Source organism: Salvia hispanica, chromosome 4 (genome assembly GCF_029641045.1).
Source record: "Salvia hispanica isolate PSC_SH4W2 chromosome 4, Shi_PSC_v1, whole genome shotgun sequence".
Taxonomy (NCBI): domain Eukaryota; kingdom Viridiplantae; phylum Streptophyta; class Magnoliopsida; order Lamiales; family Lamiaceae; genus Salvia; species Salvia hispanica.
The window spans coordinates 12019456-12032167 of NC_142695.1; the positions used below are offsets into that span (position 1 = coordinate 12019456).

A 12712-nucleotide genomic window follows, 5' to 3' on the forward strand; every position below is an offset into this window, starting at 1 on the left:
AATAAATTATATTTTTATTATTATTATTATCGGTATAAACGGTCTGTATCGTTAATTCGATACGTACTGATTTTCGATATATTTCGGTAATACCGATAATATCGATATATATCATATATTCGATATAAAACGGTATATTTCATATCTTTATCGTACTGAAAACTTTCGATACGGTATTGTATCGTACCGAAAGATTCGGTATACCGAAAATTTGATGTTTTTCGGTATTTTCAATACGATACGATCGATATACCATTTTTTTGGTATATTTACCCAGTCCTAATTGAGGTTGTGGTCATCATTCACAAAATTTTGTTAATTACCAACGGTATGAGTGTATAACACAATTTAATTTTCAACATTCAGGATTCTGATAAGAGTAAATTGAAAACAGAGTGAAATTTGGTGGACAGTGAGAATGAAGTTCTTATTTCGCATAATGTACAATATCAGAAAATCATTATCAGAGACATGTATTCTTGCATTGTGCATTATGTACATTATTAGAAATAATCATATCTGCACTAGATTTTATTCTCAAATTTATAAATATCTTAATAGATAAGCCTACATTTAAATTATTCCTATTCACATATATTTAAAGTGTTTTCACTTTACAAAATAATCAGATTTCCTAACTAATGCTTCAATCTATACATATATAAAAGACGAGTTTGAGCCGCTTTTTGAAATATTTATAAATTTTAGGTGTTATTGTAATTAATATAAATTTACATATTCATATGTACTACTCATACATACGTTACTTAAAATAGCCCACAATGTAAAAAATTAATATCCTAATCATAGTTTCATTCATTATTAGTTCTCATATATTCTTCATACAATTAATATTGATTATTTATCATATAAATGTTACTTCATAACTATTACTGACTGAGGTAGAAAGAAGGATTTAGGATTTAGCTATTTTGGTGGCACAATAAATTTTAATATGAAGAATCTTATTTATAGGTGATTAAACGTGCTGAATAAAATATACTCCTTATAATTAATAAATATTTGGCTATAATTATGTCATAAAAATAAAATCTTTATCGAGAACAACTATAAACATGCATAAAAAATAGGCTAGACTATTCATATTCCAATAAGTTACACTTAAAATGTAATAAAAAATGATTAATGCACCAATATTCAAAGGAACAATAATTAATGTAATAATGTTAGCATATTTATACGGATCTCTCTACAAATACTTATTCACCCAACAAATTTCTTCAATCAAAATTTCAGATGTGTTTCAATGGGTGACGGTGCTGAGAGTGAGATGTGCTCAGTCGAGTATAGCGGCATCAAAGATGGAAGATTTGACAAGAGCCGAGATAAAGAATAAGGAACGGAAGATTCAAGAAGAGTGGAGACTAGACTCTCAGGCATCCCTTGATTCCCTTTTATTGTTTGCAAATAATTCTATAATTAGTGTAGATTCTTGAGTTATATTATGATTGTTAGTTATGATATACAACAATATTTGTTTATTCAAGTTTCATTTTTTATTATTCTAATATGAATCATTTATTCATCGTCTAGAATCGGTGTGAACAAATGTTTAAAATTATATACGTTTAACGTTATTATAATGCAATAAAGTTCTACCATTTTATGTTCCATTTTTAGTGCAATGAATTGATATTTGGTGATATTATTTTTATGGTAGAAGTGTTAAGAAGTCCATAATCTCATTTTCATTAGATGTTATTTTAGCTTTTGTTGTGAAATCCAATAATTTTCTATTTTGTACTATATGACTTGAGTGCATTAAAGCGTTCCCAATTGAAATTGAAAACAAATAAGTTAATAGTAATGGTGATTCTTATTAATCTATTATAGTTGTGTCAAAATGTATTTTTTTTTTAATAATTTTGATATTTTGAATATTATAAGTCGTGGATTAACTATTTGTTAGAAAAATTATTTGTGTTTTCGTACTATAGAAATGTAAAGGTTTGTCAAAGGTATTTTTCACAAGTGCCTAGACTTGATGTACTCTTAGTAAATTGTTAATTGACAATATTAAACATACAAATATAGAAATAAGTTAATTCGTGCATATATAAAAGACAGTTTTAGGACGTTTTGAATAATTATTTTATGCAAAGGATGTATATGCAATTAAGAAAAATTATTAAATGACCTTTCATTTTGAACCCATTTAATTTATGTAACTGTCACTATTTTTAGATTTTTCTTAAATGATTTTGGCTAAACAATATGGTGCGGGAGTTTTAAAATAAATTCAGCCTAAATTTGTAACTGGCATAATTATTTTATAAATAGTTACACTAATTATAAAGGGTTACACTAATTAAGGAGTAATATTATAACTGCTAATATAATTTCATCACAATAAACACCGTTGAACGGTTACAATTAATATTAAATAATATAATAAATATATACTCCACAAATTAGCTGTTCCTGTTAGCTGATTAGAAGAATTGTATAGTATAGTAATAGTATATTTTATTAATTAATGGAATAAAGGCAAACATTGTTTAGTCCACAAATTGTTAGTATTACATAATTAATGGAATTAGCGTTACACTAATTTGTAACCGCCGCATCATTAGAAACGTACTAAAAATTATTGAATAGATTCTTTATATATTTTGACTATAAATATGTGTCAATCATAAGATATTACTCACTTTCTCATTGCTTCTCCTGTTAAACTTCTCATTAGAATTTGTAATTTGTAATCTGCAATCTAGCATAACTTCATCAATCATCAAACATCTGTGTGTTTTTTGTTTTGAAATGATCAAGCTCGGAGACAAGTCAAATGTCGTCAGCTTAGAATGCATTTTCCAAGACTGCATGGTAGGTGTTTTGTCATTTCTTATCTTATCAGTTTCTAAGCTATATCACAGTATATTTCATTGCTTTTATATGATTCTGATGGATCTTGCTATAACGCAGGATATTGAGAAGTTCAATATTATCGGGATGTTGCCAGCGTATATAGGAGAAACGATGAAACTTAAAACATTTTTAGTAGATAATTTTATGCGTGATTGAATTTGTTGTTCATAATTATTTTAATTTGAAAATTGTACACACTCTTTGAGTTAGGTATCATAAGATCTTTATACTGATTTCGAGATTACTCATATTTGTTAGAATCCTATTTTAGAATATTGGTGATGCTTTATGTATATGTTTTTTTGGATATTATTAAATTAATAGTTAATAAATTCAAATGTGTTATATAGTTAATATTTATTACTCCCTCCGTTCAATAAAAATATGCACTTTTGGTTAGATATGAGTTTTAATCCATAATTGATCAAGTAAGAGATAGATAAAAAGAAAAAAGTTAATAAAGTACTATTAGTGGAGAATGAGTCTCATCTTATTAGAAGACATTTAAAATTAAAAAGTGTATATTTTTGTGAGACAGAAGAAGTAGTACATTTTTTATACAATTTCTCATTCAGCAATAATTTATCATAAGCGGTTCGAACTTTTTAACATCTTAACTAAATATGTGTATAGATTTCTAAAGTTACTTTATTTATGTTTTTGGAATTGAATTTAAATTGTGCTTGGTTGATTTCTAAAGTTGCGTTATTAGGTTTTTGGAATTGTACATTAAAATTAGTTTATATATTTGTGATTTTTAGTCCTTAAATAATTTAATAATATCTGATTTTAAGTAATTACTTCAAAATATGAATTCCCAGTGATGAAATTAGTCGAGTTGTGCATCGCACGGGTGTGATACTAGTAGTAATAATATCCAAGAATTATATGAATCTCTACTTTATGCATTATACATTTGAACGCAATTACGATTTAATACTATATTAATATACTACTCCATTCATTCCACAGTACTAGAGTCATTTCATTTTCTACACTCGTCTTCGAAATATGATACTAGTAATAAATAGTTAAAGTAGAGAGAGTTAGAGCGTCTCCGAAGGCGCCCTTCCCACTAGGACTTCCCACAAAAACTTCCTGCCACGTCATCACTAGCCCTTCCCATTTTATTGCCACATCACTAGGACTTCCCATGCACTAGGACTTCCACTAGGACTTCCCGCAATTATTCAATTTATGGAATTAAAATTTACGGAATTAAAATGTCGACACGGAATACAGGAAAATTCGAATACTTCATTAAAAAAATTACATAATACTTAAAAAAAATTACATAATTAAAAAAAATTACATAAGACCTAAAAATTACATAATCATAAAAAGTCGAGAAATACAACTCTCGGCTCTCACTCCTCCTCGTCCTCGTCCCCGTCGCCCATGCCGCTGCCGCCTCCGACGTCCCCGCCCCCAATGTCAACGCCATAATCATCAATGGGTGGCATTCCTAAATCGCACCGACATGCATCGGCCACATCCTTGCACAACCTTTTGTACACAGGATCGTGCGTGCTAAACCACTTACTCGTGCTTTGCATCAGGGTCTTCGTTAGCTGCGCGCAGGTGAGACGGTCGTTACCTGGGCCATCTGGGGCCTCCAATTCAACCTCGTAGGACCCGCTGCCCCTACCGCTTCCCCTCGCCATCCGCTGCGCAGCCTTTTGCCCCATCAGGCGACGACGACGGCGAGAGTCTGATCGTGATAGCGGGGCCACTTCCTCGGCTTCGGGGAGCTCGTGCGAACCAGCACTGCTGCTGTACTCATCGGAAGAGTTGATCTTCGTCCGCTTCCAGCCCGAGTCGACACCCACAACAAACTTTTGCGTATCCCTAACCACGAGAAAGGCCTCCCATTGGTCAAAATCTTTGAACTTCAATTCTTTGTCGAGGTACTGGGCCAATGCTCGTTTCTTCACATCATCCTCAGATATGCCGCTGGTTGCCATGCGCATATTGTTTTGGTAGAGGGCGGCAAAACGACTGAGCTTAGGCCTCAACCGAAGCCACTGTTTCCGGCATTGCTCGGAAGTGCGAGGCTTCGCCCCAGACGGTTTGCATATGAGGTAGGCCTCACTAATGCGAAGCCACAATCGGTCAACATACTGGTTCGGCCCGGCATAGGGATCCTCTACTACATCGATCCAAGCCTTCACAAGCGCGACATTTTTCCACACAGTCCAGATCGTCCTCCTCTCCGGCTCATCCTCACCCTCCTCCTCCTCTGCCCCCGTGTGCGAGGAAGAGCTCGGGACTTTGCCCTTGCCCATGGCCTTGACCTTGCCTTTGCTCCTGCCCCTTGCAGCAGGCTCCGCCTCATCGGGAGTCTCACGGATCGGCGATAGCCCCAACTCCGCTCCCAGCTCCTCAAAAGAGAAAGTCTCGATGCCGGTGTACTGAGTCTCCGGAACAGTACTAGGGGAATCATCGGCCAAAAAATCTATATATGGGCGATAGACAGATTCCCTAGGCGTCCTCGGGCTCCTGTGCTGCATCGACCCACCCACCGCCATATTTGGCGGCGTACCGCCCATCCCCCCACTACCCCGGGCATCATCCCACCCACCCCCGCCATATTTGGCGGCATACCGCCCATCCCCGCTGCCCCTGGCATCATCCCACCCATCCCCGCCATATTTGGCGGCATACCGCCCATCCCCGCTGCCCCGGGCATCATCCCACCCATCTGACTCATCCAAGTGTACATATTGTAGAACATTTGGAGAGTCATCCCCGCCATCCCCGCCATTTGGGGATTCATCCCTGCAATCTGGGGATTCATCCCCGCAAAGTTTTCCTCTGTTCCGGTGGGAATCGTGGGTGTGTTTTCTCCGCTCGTGGTGGGGGAGTTCCTATTTTACTCCATTGTAGTAGAAATGAAATTTGTAGATTTAGAGAGAGAAACTTGTCAACACAAGTGGTATGAATGAAATGAAGTTCAACGAGCCCTATTTACAGAGTTTTAAAAAAAAAATTTAAAAATCGGACGTCCGAGTGGGACGTCCGACCGTCGACACAGTGGCGGACGTCCGGTCGGACGTGGGGGTGACGGGCGAGGCCATCCGACGGGCATATGGGACGGGCGTGGGCGCCCTTACCATTCACTACGGCGGACGTCCGGTCGGACGTCAGCGACGTCCTACCGAGACGTCCGCCATTGGAGACGCTCTAAGAGAGCGAATAATGTAGTGTATAGTCTTATACTCCTTCTGTCCCATATGTGCACTTTTCATTTTCGTTCGTCCTACAAAAATATCTGCATTCCATTTTTGAAAAGTTATATCTATTTAATAATGCAGGTCTCAATACCTACTAACACTACTTTAACTATTATTCTCCTCCCCTCTCTTACTTTACCATACCATTCTCCTCATCTCTCTTACTTTACCAATTTTGTCTTCATTCCCGTGCCATATCTATTGCCTATGTTTTTATGGAACAATGGAACATACAATATTTTCTCCCTTATCTTTCTCCACTTTAACTATTTATAGTTATTTTTTTAAAAACAAGTGCAGAAAATGAAATAACTCTATTATTATAGAATAGTTCCATATGAAATATATTTTTAAAGAAAATACACTATACCGTTTATCAAACTGTGATACTAGTTACCAATAGTGCAAAACTCGTAAATAAAAAGAGAGAAAATTATATTAATGAAAAATACTACTGCATTCATCTTTCTTTAAAAGACACTTTTACAAATGAAGTATTACTCAAATTGTCTTACCGGAATTACTGAAAAGGTTTTTATTTATTTTTGTGATAGTCAAAAGAAGTGAATTGAAAAGGTTTTTGAAGATGATAAAAGCACATTACTTGAAAGGTCACCGACTCTCTAAATTGGCAGAGTGTTGATCATTTAAATGCATTGTTGGGCTTTATTTTTATTTTTTGATATGTATGTAAATGTTATGCTAAGAGGAAAACTGCTACGCCATAGGAGTCCAAAGTGATTGTTCTACTTTTCAAATGGATGAAAATTTCAAATATGGAGTGTTGTCCTTTTGAAAATGGAGTTTGAGACTTTTGTTTTTCTTTCATTTTTTTTCTTCTTTTAAAAGTGTATCGTCGTAATAAAGCTGCACTGGCCTTTTCTGCCAGAGTTGGATCGGGCCCATAATTGATTAACAACCTAACTAAATATCCTCATTTAAACCCCACATTTATGTGTGGTAGATAAAGAAAAGAAGCTAGTTGAAATCTCAAGAGAGGAGACAAAATAATGCAAATTGTTTATAGCATTTGTATTTTGTTTGTTCCAAGCAAAGATGGTTCACTAGAAGCCGTGTAAAAGACCATGTTATTTGTAAAGTATGCTTTGAAGGGTTTTATAATTGAGTAGAGCATCCACTTGTAGTAGCTAATTAGTTGAGACATGCCAAACCAAAGTAGAGTAAATCTATACATGGTAGCATTATAGGCGGACAAAGTGAGCTATGTATGAGCCACCATTTTCAGTTTGCTTGGCTTTCTGTGACAACTCTTCTCGTGCAATCGCCATCAAAGTTTCCATATTGATCCTATTACTAGATCCACATGCCTTGTGTTTGTAATAGACCAAGCATGTGCAGCTAGTCTGGAGGTTCAAGACAAGAACATCAAATAATAGAAAGAAAACAACCACATAAACACACACACAAAAGATGAAACCAGAATTAGAGTGTAAATTCAACCTTGGTGATGTACATGCTTAACTCGTTCCGATTGCAACAGGCTATGATCAACAACAATCCGTCTTCGCCTTAGGACATCTATAGGGGTCGTTACTAAGTCTTTAGTACCTGCATTTTATTGTCAAATGAAATAAAAATAAATATATGTACGTCGAATGAGCCACTCCTATCATCAATTAAGATCTGACCGAACCATATATGGATTTCTATGGTGTTATTGGAGTATGAATTTATCAATTATTTCAGGATTGAACCATATGGATTTCTATGCTGTTACCGGAGTATGAATTTCTATGATGGTTAGAGAGTGTGTCACCGACAATAGGCCAAATTTAACTGATCAAACACTAAATCGTGAAATAAAAAATAAGGAATGACCCAACTATACATCTGGACTTTAAATTTAGGCTAGTTCAATAAAGGAATGGCCGCAAATAAAAAAATGTCCAACTCCTCCAAAATTCACAATGAAGGGTTCAATAGAGTACCAACTCTACCTATCACCCATTCTAAAGCCATAAGTATTTCTATCACATTTCCTCCAATTAAATCAACACCATGAAACAGGGGAAATGTATGTTGTACCTGAAGAAGGATTAGTTGTACCCTGGTCAACAACTAAGGGGGCATACATGTATACATCGCATTTTAGATACTCCTCAACCAATTTCTTGTCCATGGAGACTTCACCTGCTTATAAAAATTGGATATAACTAATTTGCAGAAGACGTGAATTGGTTAGAGATAAATGTACCTGGAGAAACAGGGGCAGGTGAGGGAGTGGATTGAGGGCTGATCAGCGGCGCAAACATGTAATCGTCCGATTTCATATAGTTGAAGATCATCTTCAACGCCGATTTGAGTTTCCTCCTTTTGCTGATTCGTTTTGCTGGCTTCTTCTTCCAGCGAGTAACGAGTTTCTTCGCCATTTTTGCGCTGTAGCTGCTAAGGCAACGCCGATAATTACTGGATAGAACGAAGAAGAGAGAGAAAATATAGGTTTTGAGTTTTTGTGCGGCGATTGACACGCAAACGCCGAAACGTGTACTTTTTCAATGGCGGTGCGGTGAGCCAATCCTCACCGCAGCGACGCCGTTTTGACCTCTCTTTCCTTTTCTGAATCATGAAATTGACAAAATTAACATTTTTTTAAGCACACTTGGACTCAACCCCGACTAATTCTGTTTGACAGAGATTACATATTAAGATTAAAAGACTCACAAATTCGAATAATCCTGTTCGACCAGTTTGTGGATTAAGATAAAAAAATCTTTCAAAATCAACTAATCTTGCTCGACCAGATTTGCGAATTAAGTGCGAAACCGAAAGTCTCCTCGATCCGACTAATCCCGAGTCTCCCAAATTTGACTAATCTTGCACGACCGAATTTACAGATTAAGACCGAAACCAAAAGTCTCCCAAATCCGACAGGGTTTGTTTATTAAGGCCGAAAATGTCCCAGCAGGTGGCGGGGTATGAACTCGTGACCTCAAGATCACCTCAGCTCCGCGCAGCCACACTACGATTTCAACTCAACTTACAAAGTAGGAATTATATTTATGTATTATTTGTACATTTTCAAATTCATTGACGTGGGATGCTCTAAAGTTTGAACCCCAACAATGTATATGTAGGATAGAATTAGTGGAAAAATACAATCTTAATGAACTCAACAATCAGTGCAAGGAATTGTTATAGCAGAAAGCAATGATGATGTTCATGTGAAAGAAAGAAAGAAAGAAGAAGATGTTGCTTCATAGTATACATTATTTGTGGCTCTAGAATCTAATTAATCCTTGTGTTTGGTGTCTGAGATGAGCTTAAAACCATGCTTGATGGCAGCCTCCCACACCAAGTCAATCCTGTCAACATCTATTGCTCCAACCTCATTGTGCTTCCAACCTTCAAGTGAGTGAACCACTCCACCAGCATGGCAAGCATGCACAATCCCTCTATCCATTGAGTACTGCACACAACACAAAACCACATGCTTGTTAATGTTATCCCTTTTCCATTTCACAAAATGTTGAAATTCAGACCAATTACCTCACACGATCCGAGCCCTTGAACGTCTTCCGGTAGCCTCATGGCTGCGAGATTCCCATATGTGCAGTCCCTTCTGTATGGCTTTGTGGCCGGAACGACAAACTGGTGGAAGTGCGTCCCGGGAGGGGCGAATCTTTGCTCCGAATGTGTGATCCATTTTCCTACTATCCATGTCTTGCAGTTTTGTGCAGCTTGATACTTTGTTACTTGTACAAGGTACTTTTGGCAATCGGCCGACGCCTCTTTCTGGATCTTTCGGAATCTCTCTGTCGATAGTGTTAGCATCTGTAGAGGTTGTGTTAGTTAGTGCACAAGTAGATGTAGTTTGCATCTTTATTGACAATGGTCTTTGATGTAAACTTACAAGAACTCTAACTCCCTTTCTGCAGAGGTAAAGAGCAATAGCTCTTCCCAATTTTGAAGTTGCTCCGGTTAAGAACACCTCAGTCACATCTTGAGGGAGTTCACGAAGAATCACAGCTGCTGTCAAAGTGTTCCCGTGCACCACGCGCACCTTGAGGTTCGGATGCTTCTTCACGAAGATCGCTCCACCTCCGTTGAGGGCCTCATTCTGCAGTAAAAAGGTTTCACCAATATTAGAATGTGGATGTGTCTGTGAATTGAATGAAAGGAAAAGAGAGAGAAGGGGAGTGACCTTATTCAAAGCAGCAAGGCTAATGACTTTAACTCCCAATCTGTCAGCTCTTAGAATAGCCTCTTCAATCTGCCTATTAATGCCTTTTGCTGCAAATGGCAAGAAATACTGCACAATGCACACAACACACATCAGGCATGTCCACAATTTCATGTTTATTACACCAAACCTTTAGCACTTGTCCTTACTTGAAATCCGAACCGGGGAACAACCCACGTCTGGTGCAGCCGGTCCCTTAGGTAGTAGAACGAGACCAAGAAAGTTTTGGATTTCGCCCACATCAGTAGCATCACCGCGAAGGAGATAGGCCAAAGCGGGATCAAGTAAAGTCTTGTGTGGAAGGGCAACGAGGCCATTGATCTGACCAGAAACGGTGCGTGCATAGCAGATGACATATCGACTATATGTGCCAGGAATACAAAATCTGGAACCCTCCCATTCACACCTGCATTATCTCAAGAGTTAAATGATCATGTACCATTCATTCGAAATCGAAAAAAGCTCGGATCTTTATAATGGACCTGAGCTTAAACTGTTTTTCCTCTGCTCTTCCCATGAATTTTTGTTCAATGTGTTGCCTAATGCATCAAAAAGAGGCATGAAAAGGCAATAGTTTGAGTCCTTCTCAACATGATGTAGGTTGTGGTACCTGCACATATCAGTAAAAAGATTCAACCTTTGAAGAAACTGTACAATAAAAAGTAGTTGGAGTTGGAGCCCCCTAATAAATTAGCTGAAAAGATAAGTGCTTTTAAACCAAATCATATCATAGACAGAGAGCCTCATCAAGAATAAAGTAAAGATTAGAGACATTTATTAGAACGAAAAGATCGATTACGTTGGAGTGTAGAGTAGATATTTGAGGAAGGGTGCTGCATCAAATATCTGATGAGGAATGAACTCCACATTGGAATGTCCAAAACACCTCAGGCAATCAAACACCAACACATACGCATAGATCAAGCTTATCGATCCATGGCCAATTGCAAAAGTACCAATAATTGGCACTGCAACTACAACAGCCAGCAAAAGATGTTCCAAAAATGTAGCATTCCCAGCTGCAGTAGTAAAAACCAAATATATATATGAACAAACTATTAGTACTACTTTAGATCTTTTTCAAGTAAACTACTTTATGTATTGAATTATACCGGTAAGGGGCTGTGGCACGGGCGATGAGTGGTGGAGCGAATGGTAACGTGTAAAGAGAAATTCTCCGTGAAAGCATCTGTGCACGGTGTAGAAAAGAGGCTCGGAGACTGCTACATGAAGGACTAGTGCAGCAGTGAGGCCATTTTTGCTCCACAGAGATGGTGTTTCAAAGGTTGGGAACATGTACAACACTATAGCAGCAATGAAAGCTTGAAGTATAACAAAATTATCCCTGATTTAACCAAAAGTCATAAAAAATTTAACAACTCAATTAACAAACAAGAATAGGTAGTAGGGAAAAGTGTGTTGTAACTACCAGTTCCATTCTTTGTCAATCTGGTTAAAATCAACTCCTTGCTTGTTAATTTGTCGGTTGCGCGTGAGAAACAGCATGCTGCTGTAAGAACTCCATACCTGGTGTACAAAGAGTCTCAACATACATATGATGAAGATGTGAAGACACCAATTGATTTGATCCATGGCTTCTTCATGATATCTGGTGTACATTGCTTTCCCCAGGAAAAGGCCATAGACAGCAAGCTGCAAGTAGTAAAAAACACAAGATTTGGAAGAGAAGTTTGATTATAAATAGAAAAATGTTGATATTTTTGTGTCCAAGTACCTTGTAGTTGCCCAAGAATTCCCAAGGCCAAGCAGACAATGGTGCAGCCATGCTAAAACCTTTGTGTTTTCCAATTTGAGCACCAAATGTAATGTAAACAATGGATTGGAGAAGAGGAGGAAATGTTGTTTTATGTCACAATGGAATTAGATGAGGATGGAATATATATAATGCTTGAAATAGTGCAGCTTGGCTCTGTTTCTTGGAAGTGTTGTTTGTGAATTGTGACACATTTATTGCTACAGCAATAGGCCTAATTTGCTAACCCTCTTTATGGAGTAATTTGTGATCAACTTGATTCATCCACTATATTTGTGGCTTTTTTTTGGTTTAGAATGTGAAATTGATGTGTATGGAATGGAATTGTGTTTACTATTATTGTCCTAATAGTGTAATTAATTACTAACATATATATTGCTTGGGGAGGAAAGTAATTGCTACCTGAGTTGGGGTGGATCGTTGTATTACTTTTCCTAATTAATATGACAATTGATTGTTGATATACAGTTGTCAAAATCGAAGCATGTGTTTTAGCACATATAAATCACCGTAAAATAATTTGAATGAGAACATATATACCCCACTGATGTGGACCAATTTCCTTGACTGGAAACACAAATGGTACGAAATCGACGAAAAATTAAATATGATGTAACT

At 37.1% G+C, this 12712-nt stretch overlaps 2 protein-coding genes across 2 annotated transcripts; both read right to left on the reverse strand.

Annotated features, from left to right (window-relative positions):
• Positions 1-7283: 7283 nt before the first annotated feature.
• LOC125192792 (uncharacterized) lies at positions 7284-8614 on the reverse strand. Its single transcript, XM_048090445.2, has 4 exons — positions 8335-8614; positions 8166-8270; positions 7581-7688; positions 7284-7483 (listed from the first exon to the last, which is right to left on the reverse strand). The coding sequence occupies exons 1-4, from the start codon at positions 8507-8509 to the stop codon at positions 7479-7481; spliced, it is 393 nt and encodes a 130-aa protein (XP_047946402.2). The 5' UTR covers positions 8510-8614; the 3' UTR covers positions 7284-7478.
• Positions 8615-9244: 630 nt separating this feature from the next.
• CER3 (Fatty acid hydroxylase superfamily) lies at positions 9245-12292 on the reverse strand. Its single transcript, XM_048089945.2, has 10 exons — positions 12056-12292; positions 11750-11973; positions 11433-11665; positions 11120-11339; positions 10803-10930; positions 10470-10726; positions 10282-10389; positions 9991-10197; positions 9627-9911; positions 9245-9546 (listed from the first exon to the last, which is right to left on the reverse strand). Exons 1-10 carry the CDS (start codon positions 12104-12106, stop codon positions 9370-9372), a joined length of 1890 nt encoding a protein of 629 aa, XP_047945902.2. The 5' UTR covers positions 12107-12292; the 3' UTR covers positions 9245-9369.
• Between the last annotated feature and the right edge of the window lie 420 nt (positions 12293-12712).

Coding starts and splice junctions, on each gene's coding strand:
- LOC125192792 (XM_048090445.2), bottom strand. CDS start 8,509: ATGGCGAAGAAACTCGTTACTCGCTGGAAGAAGAAGCCAGCAAAACGA. Junction 8,271..8,334: donor ACCTGCCCCTGTTTCTCCAG/GTACATTTATCT, acceptor TTTTATAAGCAG/GTGAAGTCTCCATGGACAAG. Junction 7,689..8,165: donor TACAACTAATCCTTCTTCAG/GTACAACATACA, acceptor AATAAAATGCAG/GTACTAAAGACTTAGTAACG.
- CER3 (XM_048089945.2), bottom strand. CDS start 12,106: ATGGCTGCACCATTGTCTGCTTGGCCTTGGGAATTCTTGGGCAACTAC. Junction 11,974..12,055: donor AATTCTTGGGCAACTACAAG/GTACTTGGACAC, acceptor TACTACTTGCAG/CTTGCTGTCTATGGCCTTTT. Junction 9,912..9,990: donor GAAAGGGAGTTAGAGTTCTT/GTAAGTTTACAT, acceptor CAACCTCTACAG/ATGCTAACACTATCGACAGA.